The sequence below is a fragment of the Salvelinus namaycush genome, chromosome 28 (genome assembly GCF_016432855.1).
Source record: "Salvelinus namaycush isolate Seneca chromosome 28, SaNama_1.0, whole genome shotgun sequence".
In the NCBI taxonomy this organism is placed as follows: Eukaryota; Metazoa; Chordata; class Actinopteri; order Salmoniformes; family Salmonidae; genus Salvelinus; species Salvelinus namaycush.
This window is the reverse complement of record NC_052334.1, coordinates 41,682,857-41,695,931: the sequence shown is the minus strand read 5'-3', so window position 1 is coordinate 41,695,931 and position 13,075 is coordinate 41,682,857. Positions and strand designations below refer to the sequence as shown.

The 13,075-nt window shown below is 43.2% G+C and overlaps 1 protein-coding gene across 3 annotated transcripts; it reads left to right on the top strand.

The window, feature by feature from the left end:
• The first annotated feature begins 3,047 nt into the window (after positions 1–3,047).
• Positions 3,048–8,354, top strand: LOC120023709 (protein transport protein Sec16A-like). 3 transcript variants are annotated; one of them, XR_005472728.1, is made up of 6 exons: positions 3,048–3,587; positions 4,665–4,721; positions 4,822–4,921; positions 5,022–5,195; positions 7,699–7,836; positions 8,003–8,354. XR_005472728.1 is itself a non-coding variant. In XM_038967774.1 (5 exons), exons 1-4 carry the CDS (start codon positions 4,373–4,375, stop codon positions 5,192–5,194), a joined length of 516 nt encoding a protein of 171 aa, XP_038823702.1. In that variant the 5' UTR covers positions 4,297–4,372; the 3' UTR covers position 5,195; positions 5,316–5,381. The 3 variants fall into 3 exon arrangements, 1 of the variants encoding a protein (XP_038823702.1); XR_005472727.1 differs by lacking the exons at positions 7,699–7,836; positions 8,003–8,354 and adding an exon at positions 5,316–5,381 and having other exon boundaries at positions 3,060–3,587; XM_038967774.1 differs by lacking the exons at positions 3,048–3,587; positions 7,699–7,836; positions 8,003–8,354 and adding exons at positions 4,297–4,558; positions 5,316–5,381.
• Positions 8,355–13,075: the final 4,721 nt, after the last annotated feature.

The window sequence follows — 13,075 nt, the reverse complement described above, 5'->3', positions numbered from 1 at the left end:
TGTTAAGTGAGAAAGAATCCTAAAGATGGTCCAATGGGCATGGTCTGAAGCCTCATTATCTCAGTATGTTGAACCACCTGATTTCTTGCAGGCTTGAGATTCAGATCCTGCTGAACGATGTTAAGCAGTCGATTAACCACATGCAGGGGACGCTGAACACCATGCAGGGGCAGTGTATTGAGTTGCAGACTGCCATATCTAAGGTAGTGTCAGATGAGTCTCAGATACAGAAGAATAGGTCTATGGTGGTATGGTGATATGGATTGAGATGGTGATTATAATAATGATGACTAGCGGTACCCCACCCTACTGGCGGTAAATCATTGGATCTGATTAATTCAATTCAATGCAATTCAATCTTTGAGGACTGCAACCATAGAAATACAATTTCTTTACACTAATAATAAGCTATTGTCAACTTCCCGTCTATGGTTATCTTGCTCATTGCTCACTGTTACCCTATGTGTGCAACTATTATTGATTTATCACAGAAAAATAATTTGGTTGCAAATGTACCTGGTACCATGTAAATAATTGTTAGGCTACTCATTTTGAATCCACCGGTGGCAACTTGTGTGACCATAAAAGTCTGTGTGCGACTGGGCACAGTTAAATAATTTGGTTACTGACCTGCCCTACATCATAGAAGGCCCTTCAAGTCGGAACTAGGAAATTCGGACATTTCTGACTCGCTAACTCGTTATGGAATGATGATTTCAAGTTTCCCACTTGTGAAGTATCAGAATCAACCAGTAGGAAGATCTACGCTAATAACTTACATTCATTTAACTCTGAGGTTCCAAGTTTCCGATGGCATGTGAATGCGTCAATAATTGCCATGGTAATTTTGAATGTTCAGTCAGTGAGCATTATGGGTAATTGTCCTACATACTCACATCAAATGCTGTAGTAACAGTGTCATTCCAAACACAATAAATGTGAAAATTAACAAAGATACAAAATATTGCTAAAGTGAAGAAAATCAACTCAAAATTGTAGGAGGAAATGCCCCTGCAGCAGGGAGGCTTACGGTATTATAATATATTGTAGATAACATTAATATAATTTGTGTATTTACAGTATCAGCACACATACAAATGAAAGTATATGCTATGGATTGATCTACACTGAGTGAACAAAACATTAAGAACACCTTCCTATTGAGTTGCCCCCCTTGGTGGTGGACCATTCTTGATACTCAGGGAAAACTGTTGATCGTGAAAAACACAACAGCATTGCAGTTCTTGACACAAACCGGTGCACCGGGCACCTACTACCATACTCTGTTAAAAGGGACTTAAATCTTTTGTCTTGCTTATTCACCCTCTGAATGACACTCATACACAATTCATGTCTCAATTGTCTAAAAATCATTCTTTAACCTGTCTCCTCCCATTCATCTACACTGAGAAGAAGATTTAACAATTGATATCAATAAGGGATTATAGCTTTTACCTGATTACTCTGTCACAGAAAGAGAAGGTGTTCTTAATGTTTAACACACTCAGTGTATGTGTAATTTTTTTTACCTTTATTTACTTAGGCAAGTCAGTAAAGAACAAATATTTTTTTTCAATGAAGGTCTAGGAACTGCCTTGTTAAGGGGCAGAACGAAAGATTTGTATCTTGTCAGCTCAGGGATTTGATTTTGCAACCTTTCGGTTATTAGTCCAACGCTCTAACCACTAGGCTACGCTGCCGACCCAATGACGTTATAGATTCCAAGTGGTTGATTTTTTAGGGAATGACTATATGCTCTATATTATACCTGCAGATCATCATAGCAGCCGAAGTTGCTGTGCAGAGGGAGGAGATCGTCCGAGCATCAGGCCTCATCCCGTCACATAGTGAGGGTATCCTTCAAACAGCCAGTGTCCCTGCACAGAGGGAGGGGATTCTCTCATTAGCTAGCATCAATGCACAGAGGGAGGAGATCCTCATTTCGTCAGGCCTCATCACTGCACAGAGGGAGGGGATCCTCCAAACAGCCAGTGTCCCTGCACAGAGGGAGGGGATCCTCCAAACAGCCACTGTCCCTGCACATAGTGAGGGGATCCTCCAAACAGCCAGTGTCCCTGCACATAGTGAGGGGATCCTCCAAACAGCCAGTGTCCCTGCACAGAGTGAGGAGATCCTCCAAACAGCCAGTGTCCCTGCACAGAGTGAGGGGATCCTCCAAACAGCCAGTGTCCCTGCACAGAGTGAGGGGAACCTCCAAACAGCCAGTGTCCCTGCACAGAGGGAGGGGATTCTCTCAGCAGCCAGCTTCAATGCACAGAGGGAGGAGATCCTGATTTCGTCAGGCCTCATCACTGCACAGAGGGATTGGATCCTCCAAACAGCCAGTGTCCCTGCACAGAGGGAGGGGATCCTCCAAACAGCCACTGTCCCTGCACATAGTGAGGGGATCCTCCAAACAGCCAGTGTCCCTGCACATAGTGAGGGGATCCTCCAAACAGCCAGTGTCCCTGCACAGAGTGAGGAGATCCTCCAAACAGCCAGTGTCCCTGCACAGAGTGAGGGGATCCTCCAAACAGCCAGTGTCCCTGCACAGAGTGAGGGGAACCTCCAAACAGCCAGTGTCCCTGCACAGAGGGAGGGGAACCTCCAAACAGCCAGTGTCCCTGCACAGAGGGAGGGGATTCTCTCAGCAGCCAGCTTCAATGCACAGAGGGAGGAGATCCTCATTTCGTCAGGCCTCATCACTGCACAGAGGGATTGGATCCTCCAAACAGCCAGTGTCCCTGCACAGAGGGAGGGGATTCTCTCAGCAGCTAGCATCACTGCACAGAGGGAGGAGATACTCCGATCATCAGGCCTCATCCCTGCACGGAGGGAGGGGATCCTCCAAACAGCCAGTGTCACTGCGCAGAGGGAGGGAATCGTCCCAATGGCCAGCGTCCCTGCGCACAGGGAGGGGATTGTCCCAAAGGCTAGTGTTCCTGCTGAGAGGGAGGAGATCCTCCGATCATCAGGCCTCATCCCTGCACAGAGGAAGGGGATCCTCCAAACAGCCAGTGTCCCTGCACAGAGGGAGGGGATTCTCCAAACATCAAGTGTCCCTGCACCGAGGGAGGAGATTCACCAGTCAGCCATTGTCCCTGCACAGAGGGAGGGGGTTCTCCGAGCAGCTAGCATCACTGCGCAGAGGGAGGAGATCCTCAGAGCATCAGGCCTTATCCCTGCACATAGGAAGGGGCTCCTCCGAGCATCAGGCCTCATCCCTGCACAGAGGGAGGGGATTCTTCCAGCAGCTTCTTCCATCAGCTACTATCAGAATAATAAGCTCCTCAGAGCATCACAACTCACCCCTGCACAAAGGAAGTTGAGATTCCTGATAGCCAGTGTCACTGCGCAGAGGAAGGGAATCTTCCCAAAGGCCAGCGTCCCTGCGCACAGGGAGTGGATCGTCCCAAAGGCTAGTGTCCCTGCAGAGAGGGAGGAGATCCTCCTCACAGCCAGTGTCCCTGTGAAGAATGAAAACAATCATCCACAACCACCTCCCATCATCCCCATGGTGGCACCACTGTGGAAATGGGATGGTGGAGCGTGTCCTCCACCTGTGGATTTCTATTCCAAGAGAAGAGGTCACTTAACCTTACCTAATTAGTAAAGAAATTACCATTGTGATAGCTTGATAATAAGTTGTGATAGGTTAAATGTATGGCTCATGTGAGTGTATATCTGTAATACTTTCATGCATTTTCTACATAACACAGGTTTAGCTACATTTTACTTTTACATTTTAGTCATTTAGCAGACGCTCTTATCCAGAGCTACTTACAGTAGTGAGTGTATACATTTTCATACTTCCTTGAATCTCTCCAGGATTTCGCATGGATTTTTAAAATATTAAATATGCTAGATTTTGCAGCGACAATTACGACATTTTGCATAGTAATATGCAATTGTTTTGTCCAATTTGTTGCAAAAATGCGCTGACAAGGGAAAAAACTGTGTTGACATGTGGCTTGATTGAACCATATTATGCAGTAAATGTGCGGTGATTGGTTGAAATTGCGAGCCCTCTTTTTGTACTGTGGTAATGGGTCAGTTCTATGCGATAATATTGTGATGATGTGACTATTTTATGCAGAAATAGTTTGGTGATTGGTCAAATTTGTAAGCCCTCACATAATATGCAGGGAATTGTTGATTTTGCAACCAAAACAATGCGATTGCAGAGTCCTGGAGTAACCTCCCAGTAATCCCTGTGACTGCGTGTAGGTTAAGATTGGGTTGTAACAGAGTATCAGAGCCAGACGTTCCTACCTGTCAGCCAGTAATTGTTCTGTATGGTGACATGAGCAGAGTGGCCTGACTTCTCCCACTTATTACAGATGTCCGACTTAGATATGTTGAGCATCCTGCTATGATGTCCATCACCAAGCCGGAACACTCCGATGCCAACCCTCAGTTCCAGACTGGCAGCCGGCCGGTGGCTGAGCCCGAGACCCCTGCTGTTCACAATAACAGTGGAGGCTGGCTCAGCTGGGTCTTTGGGAGTGGAAGAGCTAATAAGAAGGAGGTTCATCTACCTGAGGACAAAGACAGATCTGTAAGGAACTGGTTCTTAACACTATATTCTATATAGAGACAATTGAGTGGATTTTGTTTTATTTTTTTTGTGGCTTGCTTCACATTGCTAATATCTTCTTCCTCAGATTGTCTGGGATCCAACTCTGCACAGATGGGTTAACAAAACTGAGCCCAAGGCTGAGGTACTTAAATTCAATTCAATTAAAAACAGTGAACAACCATTGTATTTCAACTGTGATAATATTACTAACAATTTGGAAAATGTGTTGATGTGTTTTACAGAACAAGTGTGTACCACCACCTCCACCGATGGGGACATATGGATATCAGGGGAACACTGGCAGTGTCCCCAAAGGAGTGAATCCTTACTCTATGAAAGCAGGTGAATATTGCTTTAGAATACATGTGGTTTAACCAAGACTGTGTCAGCCAATCATAGATGTCCCTGGTGATCTCCTGCTAACACCTTCCAAAACTACCAGCAGGTCTATGGGGCAGCAGATACCCTACAATGAATTACAATGATAGGACCAACTCAAAGCCTCCAAGCCATGGGCCTGGACTGCTTCCTAGACAGCTCTCTGGCTTGCTCCCTCCTTCACACTTTGACCTCATGGCACCAATGGTTGTGCCACCTGACACTCTACCCTACTGAGGTATGACTCTGAAAAATCCTTCCAAATTTTATTCATTCATCATTAACTGAGATTTTACTTTAACATAGCAAATGGCTGAAGTAGCAAGAATGTTAACTATTTTTTATTTTTGACCAACAGGCCATTTGCCCAGAGTGGATTTGCCATACATAGATTTTTTCAGCATTAAAAAACTTCAGCATTAAAAATCTATTAAAAGATGATCTTTTAATTAAATCTCTCCTTTGTGTCCTCATGTTCACATTAATTTGATGTGTTCTATCATCGTTTACAATGCTTATTGCTTCTGCTTTGTTTTACTTACTGATAAGTATATATTATACACATATATTTTATTTTAGACATTACAAAAACATATTTTTGTGCATTTTGGATTTCCTGCATTTACTTACTGTACAGACAAGTATATTTTATACACATATAAAAAAAATGTACATGTTTTTTTAATGTATTCCATAGACAGAACAAAATATATTTAGATGCATTTTGAATTCCTAAATGTCAATATTTTTATTTTCTATGTCATGTGTTTATTCCCATTTATGTACATCCTGTTTACACCTCACACACATGGTCAGTGGCTTAAATAAGAAGACAACAGTAACATGTCAGATATAGTTTAAATGTATTCATTGTTGAGTTTGCACCCCAATATGACACTTTAAATATTTCACAGAAGACTGAAATGTAACAAAACACCTATTGTGTTTATTGAGATGTACACTGAGATGCTCAGTTGGTCAATATTCCCCTCCAGTGATTCCCCAACATCTTGTCAACATGGGCCTCAATGATCTCAAATATATTGTCCATGTAAAAAACATGTCTGATTATAATTAATAATGTCCGACAATACCTTTTAATTCTATGCGCTATACATTTTGCTAGCATTTTTGCATCACAACACTGAAGTGTAAGGTGCCTCCAATTTTTTTATGGACTGGATCTTTATATTTACCACTTTGAATCCTGTTTCAGTAATAATGAAGGAGTGGTTAAAACATGCTAATAACGGTCCTCTGAGTATATCAAAAAAGGTTTATCAGAGTTATTGACCTCACAAGAAGTCAGATTCGAGTAACTTACATTGTGGTGCTGAAACTTGAAGCAGCAGCCACGGCACAATCAATCGGAAATGGACAGCTCATGGTGCTGAAAGTAAGCAAATTTGAGTAAACATTATTCATTTTAAACGTCTTCATTTTAATTAGGGATATGTGTTGCAGCCTATTTCTTCCTATTTAAGAAATAAGAGGTAGGTCTACCTGTTTGACAGATGAAAAGAGGCTATAGGCTGCTATATCCATAGATATGTTAGTCAATTCCTCCACCCGCCATGCACTCTTTAAATAGCCCACCTCTTTATCTGTTAAGACTTACAGCTATTATTGTCACGTTCCTGACCTTATTTCCCTTGTTTTGTCTTTATTTAGTATGGTCAGGGCGTGAGTTGGGGTGGGCTGTCTATGTGTGTTTTTCTATGTTGGGGTTTTGTGTTCGGCCTGGTATGATTCTCAATCAGAGGCAGCTGTCAATCGTTGTCCCTGATTGAGAATCATACTTAGGCAGCCTGGGTTTCACTTTTGGTTTGTGGGTGATTGTTGCCGTGTCTGTGTTTGTTTCGCCACACGGTACTGTTTTCGTTCGTTTGTTCACGTCGTTTATTTGTTTTGTATTTTGTCCCGTGTTTTTCGTCTTCGTTTAAATTTATTAAAAGCATGTATTCAAACCACGCTGCGCTTTGGTCCGATGCTTGCTCCTCTTCAGACGAGGAGGAAGACGAGCGTTACAATTATGTATGAGAGGGTATGCCATAGGCCTACCTTTTCTTAAAGAAAAGGGCAAAAAGTACACTGTTTAAGATTTTGAAGAAAATTAAACGGATGTGATTATATACAGTTATCTATAACAGCGCTTTGGTCCGCGATACTTAATGCTAGAAACAAGCTGTAAAATAGGAATACCCGGTAAAGACGTGACTGCATATTGGGATTGTTGTTTAATTTGGAAATAATCTAATTCTGTCACTATCAATTGATTAAGCTATTCACGTTCTGAACAATAAAATCAATTTAAACAAAGACAGCTTTTTGGAAAACACTTTTGACCTCTCGTTGGGTTAAGCCAAGGAAGAAGATTAGCCAGCAGTTAAAGCTTACATTTTTCTGCGTCAGTAGGCCTACTCGGTCTGGGGTGGAAAGGTAGGCCTAACTTGAAAGTACCATGCTCAGATCCCTATTGACGTCTCAGAGTTAATTATTTGCAAACGGGTTCAGTTTCGTTGCAAATAATACACACTTTTGACATTGTAGAAATATAATAATATGAGGACTATCTGTCTATACTGTAATTTCAGTCATTTGTGATTTATTAAAAAAGTTTCTACTAATACTGTATGGTAACTCTATTGAAGTCCACTCTTGTACAGCACACTAAAGGTGAATCTCTTTCTCTACAATTTAGGAGATTTTAAGATATTTTGTTGTTTGTGATGGTACTCTAGGTGCGAGGGCCATCCTGTGCCACCAGTCAATTGATGGTGGATGACCTTCTGACCCCGTGCTCGCCAGGTGACCCGGCTGCCATAGAATTGACCTGGATGGATGTGCCTAGCGACAAGCTGCTGTAGCCCATCTGCATGGTGAGAAACGCACAGACATACTCACATTCACTGTTCACAAACATACTGGAACATGCTGTTTCAACATACACATCCAGGCATTGCAAACTGACTCTCACATTTGTGTAATTGCTGAACCATGCTCATGATTTTGTTTCTCTTCTGTGTGTGTCCCTCTGCCCTCCAGTCCGACATGCTGCCCTCACTATATACCACGCAACCCACAGTCAACATGGAGGTCTTGTTCAAGGTCAGGAAGTTCACAGAGGACTTAGAACAGGAGGGTTGAGAGCTCCTGGTTGGCAGCCTTTCGGTAACTGGCCCAATGATCTAACCTTGAGGCTACGTGCCGCCCCTTAGAATGTAGGGTGACTCCCCTAGTGGGTCCTGAACCCAGGTCAGCAGCACTACATTGCTGTGTGTCTGTATTGTTGAGGGTATATTGGTTTAGTAATACTCATTCCAGTTCTGGTCCCAGAGGGGATCTCAATACTGTTACACGTAGCCATGATCACCAAGCTACCCTTACTTAATTAAACCTGAATTCAAAAAGAACAAGATTTGCTTGTCATTATTTTATTTTAACTTGTATTATAGTATACCCACATTTCTGTCCACAACTTTTGAATCAGGTACCATTTAAATGTAAGGTGCTTAATACAGTTCCAGCCACTAGGGGGTACTCTGGTGAAGCCCATGGGAAATAAAATAAATATAGTTTAAGTGAATTGGGAAGAGTAAGAATGAAAACTAAAGAAAGACTGTAAACGGTTGTTACCTGTGCTGACATGATAAAAAGTGGAGTACACAGTACTTTTCGCGTTGTAGTTTATATGATAAGCTCATTGGAAGGGTAACAAATTTGGAGGCACCGCTGAGATGTATTTTCATGTGAGCACCGGCCCATATTCCTGGAACGGACAACGAGTGAGAGACATTGGGAGAGTAGCTAGCTAACGTTAGCAGGCTAACCACCTAACGGAGTGTAGCTATCTTGCCATTGCCTGCATTGTCGTTGTTGCCACGTGAGTAGGACAATATGAGTCGAGAGAGGGAAATGTTGTTGGATGAAATCGAACAGAGTTTATGGACTTTAACTGAGGACAATTTACGGCACCTGTGTGTAGTTGTGGAATAGGAGGTGTAGATGACTGAAGTAAAAGGAAAGAGCCATCGCGCTTTGCGGCGCAAATTGATGGAAGATTACTGTGAGAAGGAAGCTTTAATGGAATCAGAGGATGAGGGAATGTCTTACCTGCTTCAACTGAAAGACGAAATCAAAGGTATATCGGACTCTGAGGATACTGTGAAAGTCTGCCTTACAAATCCCAGCCAGTCGGCGCCAACGAGGCAAGTGGACAGCAATATGGAACGCCGTTTGGGTCTTTGCGTGTCAAAAAGAAGATGCACGTCAAATAAGCTTCTTTAGCAATCAGGACCTGAATATGACTCCAGGTCACACAATAATTTAACACGTTCATTCATTCTGTACGTAGTTATTGCACATTGATTACACTCTCACTCGTATTTCATATGCCACAAAGATTCACCGATACATATGCTACGAGTCAAAGATTTCGTCACTGATGATCACATTTGCTTTAAGGTCGTTTGGACTCCGCCCAAGTCTCAGGTAGTGATGATAGACGTTCACTCAACTTCTGTTCTTCCGAGGTAAAATTAGGTAGCTAGTTAACAATAGCAGCCCAATTTCTCAAAAATTGTAAATCTACCATCTCTGATTGCACACCAGACTGCTGCTCACGGACAGAAGAGATGGACTTCAACCATCAATAGCCAGGTAACGTTAACTTAATGTTAGCTAACGTTAGCTATCTAACGTAGGTGTTGAGAGAGTGAGTGGTGTAACGGCTGCAAAAAAAGTAACTCAATAATATAACACTAACGTTACCGAACTACCAACGGCGTTAGCTAGCTAACGTTAAATACGTTAAATCTGCCTGCCATTGATATTTAACTACTCAAGATAGCTAGCTAAAGTTAATTGTTCATAATCTAACGTTAATTATGGAATCTATAAAACGTTAACTAATTACTGCTGCACAGTAACGTTAGCTAGCTAGCGATGTTGAATGAAGATACTTTTTTTGAGCTAGTTTGTAACTAAAGTACGTTAGTTAAAACTGCATCGCCTGTCAATGCACGGTTGTCTTCATAGGTCGGAGGCTCAGAGTTGGCACAGTTTAGACAAGAGAACACTTTAGGGGAACTACATGCAGATAAAATGTCACTGGACCCGTCGGGTCTGCGGTCTATTTTTCAGACTAGAGACCATGTTGCGGAGCCTTCGGTGGGCAAGTGGTCATTTGATTGATGAAGAGATGGCCAGCAATCTAATTGCTGTTGCAGAGGAGTTCCTACAAGAGGCAAATGACATCCAACAACGGGAACCTTACGAAAATGCCAAGTTGTTATATTTATATCATTTTTTTTTGGTATGGCATGTGTGGCAAAGGCTGAGATTGTATCATTTTACTTGTCCTGTGTTAAGTCTCCTGTGTCAAGTCAATCAATGAAAAAACATTTGGTTGGCCTATAATGTTGTTCCTATATTCTATATGGTGATCTTATAGTTTTTTAACCTAAAGTTTTTAGGAGTGTATTTTGTAATTATTTATTGTATTTTTTTATTTCATTGTCCTGTCAAGCGCCTTTGGAGGGGAGGCGGTATCACATCACCAAGGAGCAGCTTGAGTTCCTCATAGATTGTCATATGACCATCAGACAAATGGCAGATGTTCTCAATGTGTCGCACTCTGTGGTCAAGTTGCGCATGAGGTAAGTTACTGTAATCTAATAAAGCAATTGTAACACAAGAGGGAGATCTCTACATCCCCTCTAGATTTGATCACATTCCTGATTGATGTATCTTGTTGTGTTATTTTTGTATTTAGTCATTTTCAGCTTTTCAGGTCCTACTCACTGTTGTCAGATGCTCAGCTGGATGAGAGGATCAAAGAGCTGATATCAATAAAAACAGAATGGCGTCACTATAAGAGAAAAAATGGTTTTGTAAAACAAATGCATCTTGTTTTTTAGGTGTAGGATTGTTATCCATGGTGCTGTGGAGGGTTACAGCAGACTTGTTGTGTTTCTGAAGGCCTCTGACAACAACAGGACCGCCACAGTCATGGAGTCATTCGAAGCAGCCATCACCAGCTACGGAACACCATCCCAGGTGAGATGTGACCGGGTGGTGAAAACAACCGCATCTGTGCCTTCATGGAGCAGTTCAGGGGTGGTGAGAGGGGAAGTGCCCTCAGAGGAAGGAGCACTCACAACCAGAGGATAGAGCGGCTGTGGGGGGACGTCTGGCATGGAGTCTCCAACGTTTACCATGACCTGTTCACCTTCTTGGAGACGGAGCAGATCATCGATATCAACAATGAGGTGCACCTGTGGGCACTGCACTTTGTGTTCCTGTCACGGGTGAACAGAGATCTTGCTGTGTTTGCCAGTCAGTGGAACCACCATGGGCTGAGAACTGTTGTTCGTCTCGGGTTCCCTGGCAATGCAGAGGGCCAATCTGACAGCAGTAAGGGATTTGTTCGCCCCAAATTCAGCCACCATCAGCTCTCAAGCCACCACCTCAGTTCCTCCAACCACCACCTCAGCTCCTCCAACCACCACCTCAGCTCCTCCAACCACCACCTCAGCTCCTCCAACCACCACCTCAGCTCCCCCAACCACCACCTCAGTTCCTCCAACCACCACCTCAGTTCCTCCAACCACCACCTCAGTTCCTCCAACCACCACCTCAGTTCCTCCAACCACCACCTCAGCTCCCCCAACCACCACCTCAGCTCCCCCAACCACCACCTCAGCTCCCCCAACCACCACCTCAGTTCCTCCAACCACCACCTCAGTTCCTCCAACCACCACCTCAGTTCCTCCAACCACCACCTCAGTTCCTCCAACCACCACCTCAGTTCCTCCAACCACCACCTCAGTTCCTCCAACCACCACCTCAGCTCCCCCAACCACCACCTCAGCTCCCCCAACCACCACCTCAGCTCCTCCAACCACCACCTCAGTTCCTCCAACCACTGGCGCCGCAGCTCTTTATTGGTCGTAATGGGTGATTGTGCCACAAATCCAGTTCACCATCATCACACACAGATGGAACTGTTGCGGACAATAATTCCATTGGAAGGCCCCAGAGGCAGCCTGGGAGTTGACAATCTACAGAGGGTTATGGCAGTTATATCTTCAGCGCCACTCGTTCCTACTTCAACCTGACTTACTACATACACCCCTGATACTCCCCTACTGGGATGAGGGATTGGACGCTATATCTTCAGCGCCGCTCATTCCTTTTAATCAGTTCATTTTTATAATACTATTATACATTTTATAATACTAACATTCCCCCTCTTTCACACACTGTATGATTTGGTCTGTAGAAACGTACGATAGACATCTTCAACTCTAAACGGATGGGGACCAGAGTTTAGACACAGGTGGCCTTAACAAAAGTTAAGTACTTCCCCATTCCAGTACGATTCTGTCTGGTTATATTTGGAGAGAGTCAGATACTGTTAAGATATACGGCCGATGGTTATTGTATTTTGCTCTATTGCGCTTTAGCACAGCATTCCATCTGCTGAGACAATATTTGTCTTCCACTCAGTACAACACGACCCAGGAGAGGCCTACTGCAAGCACTGGTTTGGAACCTTCAGAGCGTGCCTGCTGTGGGAGGACAACAGAACATTCCGAATGGACATTATTAAAACAGAACTTACATTTTTGTAATGCCCAATCGGGACTTTTATAACTTGTTAAAATAAATAATTGTGTGGAGAACGCCCTATAGTTAAAAAAATAAACTATGAAGATAGTGGTTTGAACTCGTTACATTTTATATAATTGTGATTAACAGCAACCTATTACAGTTAGTAACATAACATTGTTGACACATTGTGACAGCTCAAATGATGTGGTTGAAGATGGACTAGTGCAGGGCTCCTAACCTTGTTCCTGGAGAGCTATTGTCTTGTTGGTTCACTTTGACCCTAATCTAGTGCACCTGATTTGAATAATTACCTGCTTAATAAGTTAATGAGGTTTGTTAAAACTGAGGTTGGATTGAAAACCTACAGGAGGGTAGCTCTCCAGGAACAGGGTTGGAGAGCCTTGGACTAATGAATCTAGTTCTTAGATCAATGCATTTGAAATTCGATAAGTCACTACGAAGGTGCAGTTCCCAGAAGTGGAGATGTCACTTAATGCAGTGGAT